General features: G+C 32.1%; 1 protein-coding gene across 1 annotated transcript in view; it reads right to left on the bottom strand.

The window, feature by feature from the left end:
* Positions 1-3,280: 3,280 nt before the first annotated feature.
* LOC127709597 (protocadherin Fat 4-like) overlaps positions 3,281-16,621 on the bottom strand; it is a 49,478-nt gene continuing 36,137 nt past the window's right edge. Inside the window, exons 33-34 of the mRNA XM_052215199.1 lie at positions 14,129-14,287; positions 3,281-5,639 (exon numbers count right to left, since the gene is read on the bottom strand). Of these exons, the coding sequence (XP_052071159.1) occupies positions 4,937-5,639; positions 14,129-14,287 (862 nt within the window). The 3' untranslated portion in view covers positions 3,281-4,936. The remainder of the gene's footprint in view (positions 5,640-14,128; positions 14,288-16,621) is intronic.

Raw genomic sequence — 16,621 nt, 5'->3', positions numbered from 1 at the left:
CTGCCAGTTAACATTACATTCACTCTGTGGTTAAAGTTTTTAAATTTTAAAAACTTTCTTAAACTATCCTGGATTTCTACCAAACTTGGAAAAAAGCTTGTTTATGATCATAAGATAGTATCCAGAAGTAAATTTTGTAAAAAAAAAATTCCATTTTTTCCGTATTTTACTTATAAATGGACTTAGTTTTTCTGCCAGTTAACATTACATTCACTCTGTGGTTAAAGTTTTTAAAATTTTAACAACTTTCTTAAACTATCCTGGATTTGTACTAACTTGGACAGAAGCTTGTTTATGATCAAAAGCTAGTATCTAGAAGGAAATTTTGTTAAAATTTTGTTCAATTTTTTCCGTATATTACTTATAAATGGACTTAGTTTTTCTTCCAGTTAACATTACATACAGTCTGCAGTTAAGGTTTTTAAAACATTTATTAGATTCATAAACTATCCTGGATTTTTACCAAACTTGGACAGAAGCTACTTACAATCAAAAGATAGTATAGAGAGGAATATTTTTATTAATTTTTTTCCTCATTTTTGTTGAGCCTGTGATTAACAGCAAAAGTAGGCGAGACACTAGGTTTCCGCGGAACCCTTACGAATTTTTAGTATGTGAGTTTACAATGATGAGTTACAGATTGAGTTTACATCTGGTTCCACTCCACTGATTTGTGCCAAAATTACTGGCTTTGGACTGAAACAGTTATACCGATTTTCATTCTCAAATTTCCACACCTAAAAATGGCATCAAGCTTTTTTTGAGAGCGGGGCCATTTGTGTCATTCCAACATATATAGTTTTGAAGATAATTTAATGATGTGAGTGCTTGCCAATCATTGAAGGTCTAATGAAAACTTTTAAGATGGCTGTTTCTAGTTTACAGGATGGAATGTGGTCTGCAAATTGTTCAACATCTTCTTTCAGTCATATTTTATACATTTACTATTGGTCCAATTTTCTGTTCAGAAATAATATATTTGTAGTGTACTGAGAATAAAGTATCAACTCGATCAGGCAAAGTAAACCTGAGACCCTTTTGGCTGTTCTTTTTTGGTGCTTATGCCTCAAATATTTTATAATTTTTGCTTTTCAAAATGTTTGTCTCCACTATCTAGCATAAAAAAAAGATATTCCAGACTTTAGTGTCATGGGATAAAAATCTGTACCTTTATATCCCATGTATAGAAAATATCTCTGCTGGAACTAGTATTATTTGAGCAGTAAACATCAACTATGAAAAAAACAAGAAGTGTTCCCAAAGACTTGGTCAAATCATTACAGACTTTTCTGCTTACTGTACATAATTCCAGATTGATCAACTATTATTGTGGTTAGCAGGGAACTATTATGGTAGTTTGCTGTGGCTGCATGAAAAACTGGATCCCATTTGAAATAAGGTCTGAAACATTTAAATATAAAATAGGTCAGAAATATTTAAATATAAAATAGGTCAAAGTCTCAAATGGTCGGGATGCAATATGTGGGACTAAATTTTGCTGAAAGTCCCAATGTCTGGAAATATGCTAAATAAATGTGGATAGTGTCCACATATGGACACAGATGATGCCCCCGCTTGCATATCATATAGTTATAAAGGGACATAACTGAAGAACGGTAAAAGTGACGCTACCCAAATTTGAACTTGATCTGAGTTTTGTGGTAATAAGCATTGTGTGTAAGTCTCATAACATTTGGTTGAGGCTAACTTAAGTAGAGAACAGAAACTAAAAATTCAGCAATTTTTCTATTTGTTAACACGCATAACTCTGTATAAGTTTTATAACATTTGGTTGAGACAAACTAAAAAATTCAGCAATTTTTATGTTTATAAAGGCACATAATCAAGAATGGTAAAAGTGTCGCCACCAAATTTTGTACTTAATTTGTATTATGTAGTAATAAGCATTGTGTATAAGTTTTATAACATTTGGTTGAGGCAAACTAAAGTTAGAAAACGGAAACAAAAAATTTGTACTTGATCTTAGTTTTGTGGTAATGAATATTGTGTATAGGTTTCATAATGTTAGGTTGGGACAAACTTAAGTTACAGAATGGAAACTAAAAATTTTGCAATCTTTTGATTTATAAAGGGGCATTACTCAATAATGGTTAAAGTGACACTACCCAAATTCAACTTGATCTGTGTTTTATCAGTGGAAGTCAAAATTAAACATTTCATTATATAAAGCATTGATTGTAGTTGATTCAACTATAATCATGGACAAAGAAAGATAACTCCAATTTTAAAAATTACTTGATATTTAGAAGAAAATAAAAATTTTGCAATTTTTCCATTTATAAAGGGGCATAACTCTAGAACAATTAAAGTGACGCCACCAAAATTCAAACTTGATCTGTGTTTTGTGGTAATAAGCATTGTGTATAAGTTTCATAACATTTGGTTGAGGCAAACTTAAGTTAGAGAACGGAAACTAAAAATTTTGCAATTTTTCCATTTATAAAGGGGCATAACTCTAGAACGATTAAAGTGACGCCACCAAAATTCATACTTGATAATAAGCATTGTGTATAAGTTTCATAACATTTGGTTGAGGCAAACTCAAGTTAGAGAACGGAAACCAATTTTGGGACGTACGGACGGACGGACAGACGTACGTACAGACGGACAAGGGTAAAACTTAATGCCCCCTCCGCTACGGCGGGGCATAAAAAATCCTCAAATAATTCCATAATATCAGGTGCACAACTTCAACATATGTGCATCTTCCTGTGAAGTTTTAGAGATCTGGGTTGAAAACTGTAGGAAAAGTTGATTATATAAATTAGGTACCCACTTTTCCCCGCCCAAATTAAATAGGACACTTATGATCTGAGACATCTGAAGTTAAATGTAAAGCATAATTGAATGAGCATCTAAAGAAGGTTAAAGTGATCTAATTTTAAGGTGCCTAATGGCACAGTTTTAGTGTCTTTAAGAGACAAATGCACATCAAATTGTATGGCTGCAGATGTGGATGTCCAGGGTACTCTGTTTAAAGTTGATTGACAGCAGTAATTATTTGTAACTTTCATAACTGCCAAACCAAATCAATTTGCAAATGACTTATGACAAGATGAGAAAAAACTACTGAAGTAAATTGTACAAGTATGCAGGTGCAAATCCAGAATTTGAGGTAGGGGGTACAATCCTAAATATTGTTCAACAAGATTGAGATTTTAGGGGGTGCAGTCTTGAAGCCACCTCTAATGTAAGAATCCACCAAGACAATTCAGCCACAAAGGTCAATAGGACAATTGCACACAATTAATAAAAAACATTAAATGTAAAAAATGTATATTTTCTAATTCATCAATTTATAAAAATTACAAACAAGTTGTATATCAACATATCATATATATTATCAAAAAATAGACTATAGATATTAGATATCTAATTGTTAATCAAGGCACTCAGGTTGAAATCAAATATTGCACTCTGACATATACTGAGCAAGCATAAACACATGTTGGCATACAAGAGTCTATCATCACTCACACATATAAGTTGACCATATTTGAATATAATTATGTTGACTTACTTTGAATTCAATGCCAGATACAAATTCTTCCCATGGGTATTTTAGCAGGCAAAATAAACAGTTGTACCAGGGCACAAGGAACACATGATATATGCATATTGAACCTGTTTCAAGAATAAAATAGTGGAGGTTAAAGTCTCACATCTCTGGAATGACAGTAAATATAAAATTTTCAAAACTTGCTTACTTTCAACAATCTCAAAAACAGTGTTACAGTAAGGTTATAGCATATAGATGCAAGCATACTCAAATTAGGTGTGACAATAAAAAAAGTAAAGTCTTTAACAACAGAACTGTAACAAGTGTAAATTCCTAAGGAATGGATCTTTAACAAGGGATAACTCCCAAAAGGACAAATCTCTTACAAGGAATAGATCTATAACAAAGGATAAATCTCTCACAAGGAATATATCTATAACAAGGGATAACTCCCAAAAAATAAATCTGTTACAAGGAATAGATCTATAACAAGGGATAACTCCCACAGAATAAATCTGTTACAAGGATTGATTCCTAAAAAATATTTAACAGATCAATTAGAACTAAGTTAATGTCTATTTGTAAATTTTGCTATATAGTTGACTGGAAAAATAAAAGCTGAACTGTCCATCTTAGCAACTTGATTCTGAATTTAAAAAAAATACCTTCATGAAAAATTATGCATGGCAATCATATCACATCTCCTTATTTCTATATGAAACCTTTATTTGTCATTTTATGTTTTGCAGTTACAAAGTAGGAAAACTTATGACTTATATTCATTTTTACTTATAAAATTCACAATATCAATAAACAAAAGTCTTAAATCAAATATCATACATTTATGATCATATTATTATATCTATATTCAAGATGATGTATAAAAGTTGAATAATAAGAAAGCAATAAAAAATTTGATATTTTTTGTTTTAACACAAAGACATGTCTTCCCCCTTTCCTACAAACTAAGTTATTATCAAGTGTAACCCAAAAAATGCTCATATTGTACAAAAGTTCACATCAAATAAAGTGATTGTGAGACGTTTCATTTCCATATTATAATGTACACGGAGTTCTTACATTATTTGTATAAAAAGGTCGATAGAATCGAATTTATTTTCATTGGTGTAAATTAATTCCTTTTGCAGTTGCATGTAGTTATTTCACTTTTGGACTTTTGTCTATATATCCAAAATACCAGTACTATATTTATCTAAAACAACAGACACTTTTCACAATTCAATCATTGAGAAATGACTTTTCAATTATAATTTATATTTTTCAATTGACTGTTTTTGAAGCATAAACCAGCAGTAAATTATTTCATATAAACAATAATGAGAAACAATGATTACAAAACATGCCCAAGACAATTAAAGGTTATCTTCAGGTTACTCATATAATCATATGAAACAATCAGAATGAGGTTATTTCAATATCCTCCTCCTCCTCATTTTCTGCTTTGTTTATTTGTTCAGTCTGGTCAAGTAGTGTTTCAGGATTTACATTTTGTATTAAATCTGAATTTGAATCTTCTTTTGTGAGAATTATCTCCCCTGACTCCTGATCTTGATTTCCTTCCGGTTCACTATCAGTTTTTCTACTTAAATGTTTCTGAGAACTACTTTGATCTGGATTGTCATCTGTATCAGTATCACTTGTTTCAATCTTAGAAGGAAAGACCTTCAAATCTCTACTAAATTTCTTTTTAGAACTTTTTCGTCTTTTAACTCCGCTGTCTTCAACTTCATCATCATCAATATCATCATCAGTGTCTCCCGTTTCCATATCAAACGTAAACACATTCTGACCTTGAGATGGACCAGCTTCTTCTGAAATATCGGGATCTTGTTTGTCTGGTCCTTCAACCACAGTCTCAATCCTAATCTCCTTATCCTGTTGAGCATCCTCTGCATTACCACTGGCTGAAGAGGTAGAATCTATTTCATTCTCTAACCCACTGTCATATCCATTTAGACTCATTTCCCTAGCTCCATCAACGGCAGGAGGTTGTAGACCTGCATCTATTGGTTCCAGTGGCAGATCTAAGACAACTTCTTGTGATTCATACTCTCTCTTCCTCCGAATAGTCTCACTTTCAATTACATTAGTAGCAGGCCTGAAAAAGACATTAAATGCTATCTGTTATGACTGTTAGAGAATATTTAAGTATACTGAAAATTTTCCTCGCCCTTGTTTAATATGAATTAATTGAGTTAATACCTTATTCAAATACTTATATATGTTACATCAATTCAAACAGTTTAAATACTGACCACTTGAACATGAAACTGAGGTCACTTCATCCATGATTATGTAAGTTTAGGCCATTTACTGCTTTATGTTTAGTGTAAAATATTACATGAGCATTCAATATGTTCTTTGTTTATATCATAACTATTGTACTATCTAATAGCACCTTTGTTGGTTTCACTGTAATTTACATCTCCATTTAAGAAAAGGTGAATCTGTCTTTTGTACAGGTATATGAGAATTAAATGTAAATTTGCTTTTTAAATCATGATTTTAGTACTATCTTTAGCAAGACAAAGTGATTAATAGTCCATCATCCAAGCATGTATGTGAAGGATGAGGGGCATTCTATGAGGAAGCCAGGAGGCTTCGAGGGTTAAATGTGAATATTTCTTTCGTTAGGCTGTATACGACCTTTTTTACAGTTGAGTGATTTTATCACGTAGACAAAATCAGTCTCCCGTGTACTATAAATACCCGTGTAACCTTATCCGAAGCCTTGTTTTTTAAGCAACAAGGCAAATCCATGGTAAATTCAACAGTTCAGCAACTCAATTTATTGGTCCAATTACGGGAGGGTTATCAAAACTTCAAAATAACTTCTACCAAGTTAAACCTATACCAAAATAGTCATCTGCACAACAATATCTTAGGAGGGAATTTAACCCTCGAAGCCTCCTGGCTTCCTCATAGAATGCCCCTCATCCTTCAAATACATGCTTGGATGATGGGCTATTCTATATTGTAAGCCATATGGCATTTCTCAGGTTAAATATGAATCTTTAAAGCCAAAAGACCAATGAATGCACTTCACAGAAATCTCAAGATATCCTTCATGATTTAGAATCAAATAAAACTACTATCTATTAGTTACTCTAAAGGACAGAAAATACATCAAACTGTCTATCTTATCAGATCAAGATTTGTTTGTATTAACATAACATAACACTCAGTTAATATACTTTATTACTGCAATAATAACAATTATTCAAAACAATCAAAATCATTACTGTCCATATTCAACAAATTATCACTGTTCATATCAAATTCCACAGATCCATTTCCAAAGTGGTCGTCAGAAAATCCATCTTGGTTGCTGACAATAGATCATCCTAGAGCAAGAACTCCTGTAATAACATGTTATTCACTTATTAGAAGATAGTACTGTATTAATAAAACTACTTGTATGATCATGTATATTTTCTAGTTCGGTTTCCCGAAGATAATACTTTTGAAAAGTTTTTGCTGATTTCCAATTTGCTGTTCGCATAATATCATTTAGAGTTACACCAGACATGAAAGCTGCAGAAGTTGAAGCACCTCTAAATGAATGTGCCTTAAATTGATCTGCATCAATGCCTGATAATTGTAATACATTCTTAAGCCAATGAGCTAAAGTACTAGTTGACACTTTTTGAAGGTTTTAAATGAAATCAACAAATTTTTTGCTTTTCTCTGATTCTCTGTCACTTTTAAATATCTTTTAAGCGTGAACACAGGACATAACTCCTGTTTATCATACTTTTTAAAAATAACAGTTTGTGTTACCTGCCCAGGCTTGGCGGTTTTCATTAATGATGTTATCAAAAATGATACTGAGTCTGTATCAAAGATCATATTATCAATAAATTGACTAAAGCTTGTGTTCTTTGAGCTGAACATAAAGCCATTAAGGCAGCAATTTTTAATGTAAGACTGTTTAAACTTAAGTTTTCTAATGGAAATAAGTTTGATAAATAGTGGAGAACCTTGCTAACATCCCATGTATATTGATATCTAGGAAGAGGTGGTCTTAAATTAAAAACTCCTTTCATGAATCTAGATATTACAACATTATCTACAAGCTGTGTATTACCAAAAGAAGCCAGAGTCTGGCTTACAGCACATTTATATGTATTTATACAACTATAGGACTTTTTCATTCTGTATAGTTCCCCTAAAAAATTTATTATTTGTATTTCAGTTGGTTTAACGGAATTAATCTTCTGTTTACTACACCAAATACACCATTTTCTCCATTGAAACTCATATTGTTTTGAAGTGGAGGGTCTACACTAGTGTAGTAAAATATCTCTAGATTGTTCTGAAACTCCTTGATTTTTGAGTGATTGCCTGAAACAATGCAGGCGACTAGAAACATTTTTCTCTTGTTCATTGAATGTAATTCATTGCTGTGTGCTAAACGTAGCAAATCTTTTCGAAAAGGAAGTCTTACTGGATAATCTATCAAACAACTTAGTAACCTTGGAAATCAAGGCTGTGTGTGCCACATTGGTACTATCATTAAAACCATGCTTACCCTGTCCTCGTCTATTTTTCTCAGTACCTCTGGGATTAAACTGAAAGGAGGAAAAATATAAGGCACATAAGAACTCCATGAAAATGAAAATACATCAGAAGCAAAAGCATCTGGATCAGGAAACCAAGATACAAATCTATCTAACTGTTTATTTAATCTAGAAGCAAATAAATCTATGTCTGGTATGAAAAAAGTTTTACATACAGCACTAAACACTTGTTCATTTAATTTCCACTCAGATGAATCACTAAATACCCGAGATAGATTATCTGGTACTCTATTTTCTTTCCCTGGAATGTGGACAGCAGAGAGAAAAATATTTCTACCTGCTGCCCAAACCCAAATCTCTTTTGTTTGTTTGAATAGGGTTTTTACACTGCCACCCATGTTATTTAGATAATGTACTGCTGTTGCACTGTCAGATTTAACACAAACATGACAATTTTCAATGTTTTGACAGAGAGAGAATAAAGCATATTTTACTGCAAATAATTCTAACACATTGATATGAAGTCCTTTTTCATCATCTTTCCATCTACCTTGTGTTTTAACTTGTTAAAAAACTGCACCCCAACCTTGCATTGAAGCATCGGTTTCCAAATAAAAATCTGGAGAACCATAACTTATCAATTTTCCATTCAACAGTTCAACATTTTCTATCCACCATAAAATTTCTTGTTTGGCTAGCTCTGATAGTGTAAACTTAACATCATAATCAGCATTATTTTGATTAAGTTCAACAGATTTTTCAATATCAAGGTATCTTAAAAATAAAGGTGCCAACAGAATTGCACATCTTGCGGAAGAATAAAGCCCAATTAAAACTGAAATTTCTTGGATTGAAACCTCATGGGTATCTAAAATCTTGGAGGAGTGTTTCAAAATTTTTTCTATTTTTTCTACAGGTAGAAACACTTTAAATTCAACTGAATCAATAATATAACCAGGAAAAACAATTCTCTGTGTTGGGATAAAAACATTGACTTTGAATCCTAAAGATGCAAGCAAGTTTCTCAAAACTACTGTATTCTCCCACCATGTATCATATGACTGATCTTGCAATAGCGAGTCATCAACATAAAATATTGAACTTATCCCAAATTTTCTGATGTGGGAAAATACCACCTTCATTACTTTTGTGAAAACTCTTGGTGCTGTACTTAATCCAAATACTAAACATGTAAATTCATATAAAGTATTTCTCCACCAAAATTTCAAATATTTTCTGTCAGAATTTCTTATACCTAGTGAGAAATAAGCATCGCACAGGTCTATACTTGTAAAGAAACAATTTCTTGTTGTTGCAGCTAGAACAGACTGCAAAGTTTCTTGCTTGAAATGAAAATATTTGACAAAACGATTTAAATTTCTCAAATTCAGTACTGGTCTAAATTTGCCATTTTTCTTTTGAACCAAAAACAAATTGGAAATAAACTGATCTGTTTCATTGATTGATTGGACAATAGCCCCTTTACTCAAAAGTTCCTGTACTTCATTATCAATTAATGATTTTTCTTTTTCCGAAAATTTGATTGCATTAGCAATAAATTTTTGCTCAGGACTTTTATCAAATTCAATTTTATAACCATATTTTATGGTATCTAAAATCCAAGGGTCTGAGGTAATGTTTTCCCAAATATCAGAAAAATGTTTGACTGAACCAGCAACAAATTTTACCTTCAATATCTCCTTGGGCGCCTGCTGTAATTGTCTTGACCTCTGTCTCTGACAGACATTCCTCTGAGTACTGGCTCTGGCTGCCTGCCTGGCACATGCGGAAGTTGCCTCTTGCCCCAGATCTCCGGGGCTGAAAGAAGTTTTTTGAACTTCCTGATCTCCTACACACGAAACCTTGTAGTTTTTGAGCTTCATTAATCTCTTTTATACGCTTGGATACATCATCACCAAATAAATTTTCCCCAATCTCTTCATTACGGTTGCAAAGTAAATGATACTTTGGCTCAAGGTGAGGTTTAAGAATCATTTTTCTACTGTAAGAAAATTCAAAGAAAACACTACTTAAGATTGTCATAGCTCTTGTTGTGTGAGCTCTTAGCTCCTTACCACCAGATCTTTCTTTGATAACAACTCTACCAGATGTATGACAGGCACTATGCCATTGCCAAGCATTCTTTGCACATTCTGCATATTCAAGTCAAGAGACTTCACATTTTTATGTAGAAAAGACCAAATTTCAACATTAACTTTGAAGGGAATAATGTTCTTACAATTTAACGGTACTTGACTGTCTTTGACATATTCATCAAGGTTAGCTTTTTACGTACAGTTGTATTGATCATATCAGCGATGTTGCTCATTGTTTTGCTACCAAACTTTACATGGTCCTCAAAGATTTTTGGGACTTCAAGATGAATTCATTTGCTTCAGCCTGGAAGATATTGAAGTCTTCAAGATCCAAGGTCGGATCTTCATTGTCAACCATATTTTGAATATCAATATCCGATTGCACATTATGAGGCGTGCACGAACCTGCCTTGTTTTGAACATAAGAATAAAAAAATCTTCCATAAGATTGTACAAATTTCTGTATTCAACTTCACTTTTGGACAATTTGCTCTTTTTTGCTTGGGAAACCTCTCCCCTATCGACATTTTTCCTTTTCATTGGGGCCTTCCCCTTCTTATTTTTTCCCGGTCCTTTCCCTGGACCTTTAGACAAACCTGGTTTGTCTGACTTTTTGTTTACACTTGTAACATTTTTCGCTGCATCAGCTTTATTATTTTCTGTATTAACTACATCCTCCACTAAGGAGAAGCCAGAAAATTCTCGTGCCTCTGTATCTGATACAAACAATTGCATTATATCTGCCTTACTTAAGGTATTGTTCGGCTACGAGTCGGTGTCTGATGAAGACATTACAGAATATTAACACAGGTCGTGTCCACTATTCGAAACTTATCTTTAATACACGTGTCGTGCTACAGCCTTAGAAAAAACTGAGGCTTCGTATAAGGTTACACGGGTATTTATAGTACACGGGTGACTGATTTTGTCTACGTGATAAAATCACTCAACTGTAAAAAAGGTAGTATACAGCCTAACGAAAGAAATATTCATATTTAACCTGAGAAATGCCGTATGGCTTACAATATAGAATGGAACAACAGCAAAACTATTATTTCCAACAGTGCTGAATTTAATAAAATAACTAATAATTTAGAAACAAACACTAAAATATGATTTTTCAATGGATAATACTCTGGTCAGTTCCTCATTGAATGGCTTTGCTGTGAGAAATCAATTATCATTAGAAATAACATATAAAATATACACAACCCCTAGTATAATTTACACAATAGGACCTATAAGGCTTTTGGCTATGGTAAACCAAAGTTCATATCAACATATAATCCTGATGGTGGTGCAATGCTACACGTCATGTTTAATAGTCAAATATAATTGGTTTTCTGTGGAAAAGTTCTTGAAGAGTTGTGGATAACAAAAAGTGTGACTGACATTGACTCCTATATCTATGTTTCAGCTCTGATACAATGACAACAGAAAAAACAAAAACCAAAAGAATATGCAAAAACAATCAATACATTTGAAACTCTACAACACGAATACAAAAATTTACTTTGTTGGTTCCAAAAAAATACTGTAATTTCCCCGCAAAAATAAAAACCAAAAGTTTTACTCATCTGCCCTCATACCACATTAAGTCTTGACAAGACATTGTAGATGTTGCATCAAAACAAATTGAGAATGCGTAGAGAAAAGATATAGTTCCTTGCATTTTTCCACATTATAAAGACCATGGTCAATGTAATAAAAAGAATATATTAACTAATCCAAGAATTCAAATATTAAACTCATGACTGAACAACACTAAAAATCAATTCATGTACTATAGGGATTTGTGAATTAATGTTTTGTATGGTCACATTTTGGACATTTTTCGGATTTGAATTCTTGGATAAGTTTTCTATACATCTACATAATGCCAATTTATAAGGAAATTATAGAGAAGAAAAAATTATAATTCTACTCTGAATATACTGCTAAACTATATAAACTGAATATTAAGCATAAAATATTTCTATAGTTACTATGTAGGTCATGTCAAACTGTTCTGAATAATTTTAAGTAAAAAACAATATTAAGCAAAATAAAAATAAAATTTCTGGTTCTCAGATACAGCATGAAAACACTTTTTATGATATCCATTTAAAAAAGTGCCTTTCAGTTTATTTTAATTTGTTTCCCCTTTCTAATATATATTTTTTTAAAAAAACCAAGAAACTCCTAAGAGCCTGAATCACTCACCAGGAATTTTTCATGTAGATCTTGCATCAAGGATTAATTTGCTTTTAAATGATCATTAATGCATGTATAAACAGGACATTTAAACTTTCTCTCTAACATAGTTTCTGCAAAAAACTAAAAAAATGTGGTAAAAATCATCTTTTAAGGGCAATAACTCTTTAATATAAGGGGTAAATTGACAATTCTGGTCATTTATTTTATTTGTAGGTCTTACTTTGCTCAACATTTTTGCCTTATAAGAATCTCTCTATTTATAATAGTTTCTGCAAGAAACAAAAAAAAAACAACAAAAAAAATAGTCTTTCAAGGACAATAACTCCTATAAGGAATCAATTTGCGTATTCTGTCCTGAGACTTATTGGTAGATCTAACTTTGCTGAACATTTTTGCTGTACAAAATTTTTCTTTTTCGTTAACAGTTTTCAAGATAATAACTAAAACCTAAGAAATTTCATAAAAAACATTATTTATTATATAACTCCAAACTGGGTTGTCTGATTCATTTGAAAATTTTCTTTCCAATAGATCTTAACCTGCTGATAATTACCCCCTCCCATAGCAGTTTTACTCTAACTGCTTTTGTTTTTGAGACATAAGCCAACAACTGCATTTTACCCCTATGTTCTATTTTAGCCATGACGGCCATGTTTGTTGACTGACCAAAATAAAAAACACAAACATTATACTAGATACCATAAATATATTTTACCCAAAGATTGGATGAAATTGGTTCTGTAGTTTCAGAGGAGAAGATCCTTGTAAAAAAGTTTACAACAACAATGGACACCAAGTGATACATAGAAGCTCTTACATTATGAGATGAATAAAATGGAATGAAAGAACAAAATGACCCCGCTTGACTGATAGTTCACATTTCTAGTTCTGATTTATAGTGTTAAATAACCCAAACTGATAAAATAAACTTATTGCTAGGACAAGTTTTCAAAATAGCTGGTGTTGAAACTAAATTTAGTCAGCTCAGGCGAATTTAAGGTAATTTCATCTGAATCAAGATGCTTGAACTAACAAAAACTGTATCTTACAACTGTTAACATACATCCTGATCATAATTCAAATTGAACTGACCAGTTGCTAGGAAGTTGATTAACTGCTGAATGATTTATGCTGTAAAAATCACAAAGTATCTGAGAACCAGGTAGTTCTATGGTTCTATAAGTAATAGGTTGTAACCTTTTGAATTCACCTGTTAGTATTTCCTGAATAAGTATAGATCAAAATAAAACATGCATATTAATCTGTTAGTTCATGCTAGATAAACCTTTTTCTTACCATGAAAATATACACAGCTGAAAAAATGTAGGTAATCAAATTGCAATACACATACTTTCAAAAATATTTTTCTGTAATAAGATTTTTGATGATTTTAATTGTGGTGTCAATTATTATGTTCCTTGTGGATATTTTTTCCATCTTTTTGTACCTCATCAAGTCCTAATAAGAATGATTTTTCCTTGGTGACAAAATCAGGTTTGTCATTATTCAGTGGAATCCGTTCTTAAGATCCTTCATCACATTTCAAAGAGAACTAGGACTTGCTGCTCATAAGTTTCAAAAGCATATTCTTTTTCTGATATATAAAAAAGACCTTGGAACACACAAATAAAAGATCAAATTTTTTTAAGAATAATTATTTGTCTATTCTGAAAATTCCTTTTTCTGACATATAAAAAAGACCTTGAAACACACCAGTAAAAGATCAAGTTTTTTTTTAAGAATAATTATTTGTCTATTCTGAAAATAAAACTTACAGTTGGTCTTCCCTTTCTGTAAACCTTGTTTCAGTAAAGGCAGGGTTGATATATCCATCATCATTCTGTCTCATAACTACTGAACCATTGGCATGAGAGGAATTGATACTGTTCAGTTCCCAATGTTTGTCTTTTGCAGTTTTGTGTGATCTCTTAAATCTGAAAAAAATTACACATTACTTTGAATGGACTATCTCAGACCTGCCAACTATCCCGATTTTGGCGGTATCATACCGATTTTCATGCCTCAACCCGAATCCTGTTATCGGGATCATTAAACAAGTCAAAATCCTGATTTTCACAAAATATACCCGAAAAAATTATCGGTTACCGATTTTGAAGTTTTTCTGGTCAATTTCTATAAATTATAATTTTACCTGGAGACATATTCATGACAAGTTTACGACCCTACGCTAATCAACGGTCACAACAGGTGTCATAATTTGTTGTTACATGTAATCTGCTTATCTGATGGGTCATAACAATCCTCAAAATTAATTAATTTGTAAACAGAATCAGTCAGTCGGCATTTCAATTTTAATCAATTTATCATACGATCACAATTTGCAACATTTACCGTAGTTTCATGACAAAATCGTAATTAACTGAAAGACGAAAACTGTAATGAACTCATTAGAAAACAGCGTTTATCTTGAAATCCGTTAAAATTTTTGAAATCAGACGTGTTTCTGTCCAGTTCTGATTTAAAATCATCCTTCTAACTTTAGGACATTTAGGTTTAGGTCTTTTGAGTCATGGTGCAAAGATAAGAAGGTCTTTGGAGGGGGAAAGGGGGGCAGAAGTGGGGGGATCTTCACTTTGTATCCTTTATTTTTTTAGGCCATTTTTCTCTATTAAGTTATTTTGCCAATTAATAAGTACAAGAATCATGCAAATAAAAGAAATCAAGGCTTATTAGCTCATCATCAGTATATCAAAAGAAAAAAGAAGAGATATGAGACTATTTCAAGCGTAAATAAAATGCTTCGCTGAGTGCAGCCTGATAAGACCGCAGTGGTCTAACCCTGAACAGTTGGGGCAAATTTGGACACAATATTCAAGCTTGATACTATCTGAATTTGGATTGTGATCAAATTTTTGACATAATATAGGTTTCTGACACAAAATAAATGTGGTCAAAGATCTTACAAATCTAATGCGCAATACTGTGCAATTAAAGATTTCTTCTTGAAACTTTTCAAAAATTTGAAATTTTGAAAATTTTGAAAAAAAAATTATGAACCCTTTTTAAAAAAAAATTGGAAACCCCCCTTCCCCCCAAACTTTTTGAATCCCCCTTTTAGCATTAACCATCAAACTCAATTGCAGTCTTTCCTTTGTAGTATGGAACCTTGTAGTACAATTTTAGAGAGATCCATACACTTAATCACAAGTTACTGTCTGGAAACTACAAAAATGCTTTTTTTAACCATAAAAACCCATTTAAATACAACATAAAAGTATTAAAATAGAAAATGACATCATAATCATGCCTAAAATTAAAACACTTTCATCAGCAACATTAAATAATAATATCTAAAAATAAAATTCCTTCACATACATAATCATGGCTATAATTAAATTACCTTTATTAAACATTTTTAAAATAGTAACTTCTAAAAATAAATTGACAGCTAATCACCTAAAGACAATACATTTCTTTATAAATAAATTACAAGCAGTGTAAGGGAGGTAATTTGACAATATGTGTTTGAATTACCTCCCTTGCACTGCTTTAAAATTATGTTTTGTACTTAAGTAATGTCCATTAACCTGGAAACCCTTGTTTTTCCCCCTTTTTTGCCATTAATTCCAAAACAGTTTGAGCCATAACCCCCCAAAGCAAATTCTTACCATCCCTTTGTGATATGGTAACTTGTGGTATAATTTCAGAGAGATCCATATACCATTTCACAAGTTATTGTCTGGAAACTAGAAAAATGCTTATTTGGGCCCAATTTTGGCCCCTAATTCCTGAACTGTTAGGACCATAACCCCCAAAATCAATCACAACCTTCCTTTTGTAGTCATAAACCTTGTGGTAAAATTTCATAGAAATTTATACACTTAAACAAAAGTTATTGTCCCGAAACCAATGTGTCTTCGGACGATGACAACGTGATATCAATATACGACCGCAAAATTTTTGCGGTTATATAAAAACAGTGCACACAGAAACGCAACAAAAATTGTAACCCTTAAAAATGTGGTCCCGCACTAAATCCCCTGGGAGATTTTCAAAAGTTGGCAGGTCTGCTATCTGAACATTTTTTAACACAATTTTAGTAGTTGTCAGATATCTGAACAATTAAATAAACAGCTGCGCCATGAGCGCATGATACGCCTGTCTTCTTGTGTGTGAATTTTTATGCAATAAGCATAAATAGTTTCTGACATACGGCGTGACATGCGAAAACCCGCTTTTTTTTTTACAAAAAACTCAATATCTCTAAAATAAAATTTTGAATCAAAACCAAAAAGTATACAGATCTT

This window comes from Mytilus californianus, unplaced genomic scaffold, assembly GCF_021869535.1.
Source record: "Mytilus californianus isolate M0D057914Y unplaced genomic scaffold, xbMytCali1.0.p SCAF_7, whole genome shotgun sequence".
NCBI classification, from domain to species: domain Eukaryota; kingdom Metazoa; phylum Mollusca; class Bivalvia; order Mytilida; family Mytilidae; genus Mytilus; species Mytilus californianus.
The sequence above is the reverse complement of the archived record's forward strand: the minus strand, read 5'-3'. Positions and strand labels throughout refer to the sequence as shown.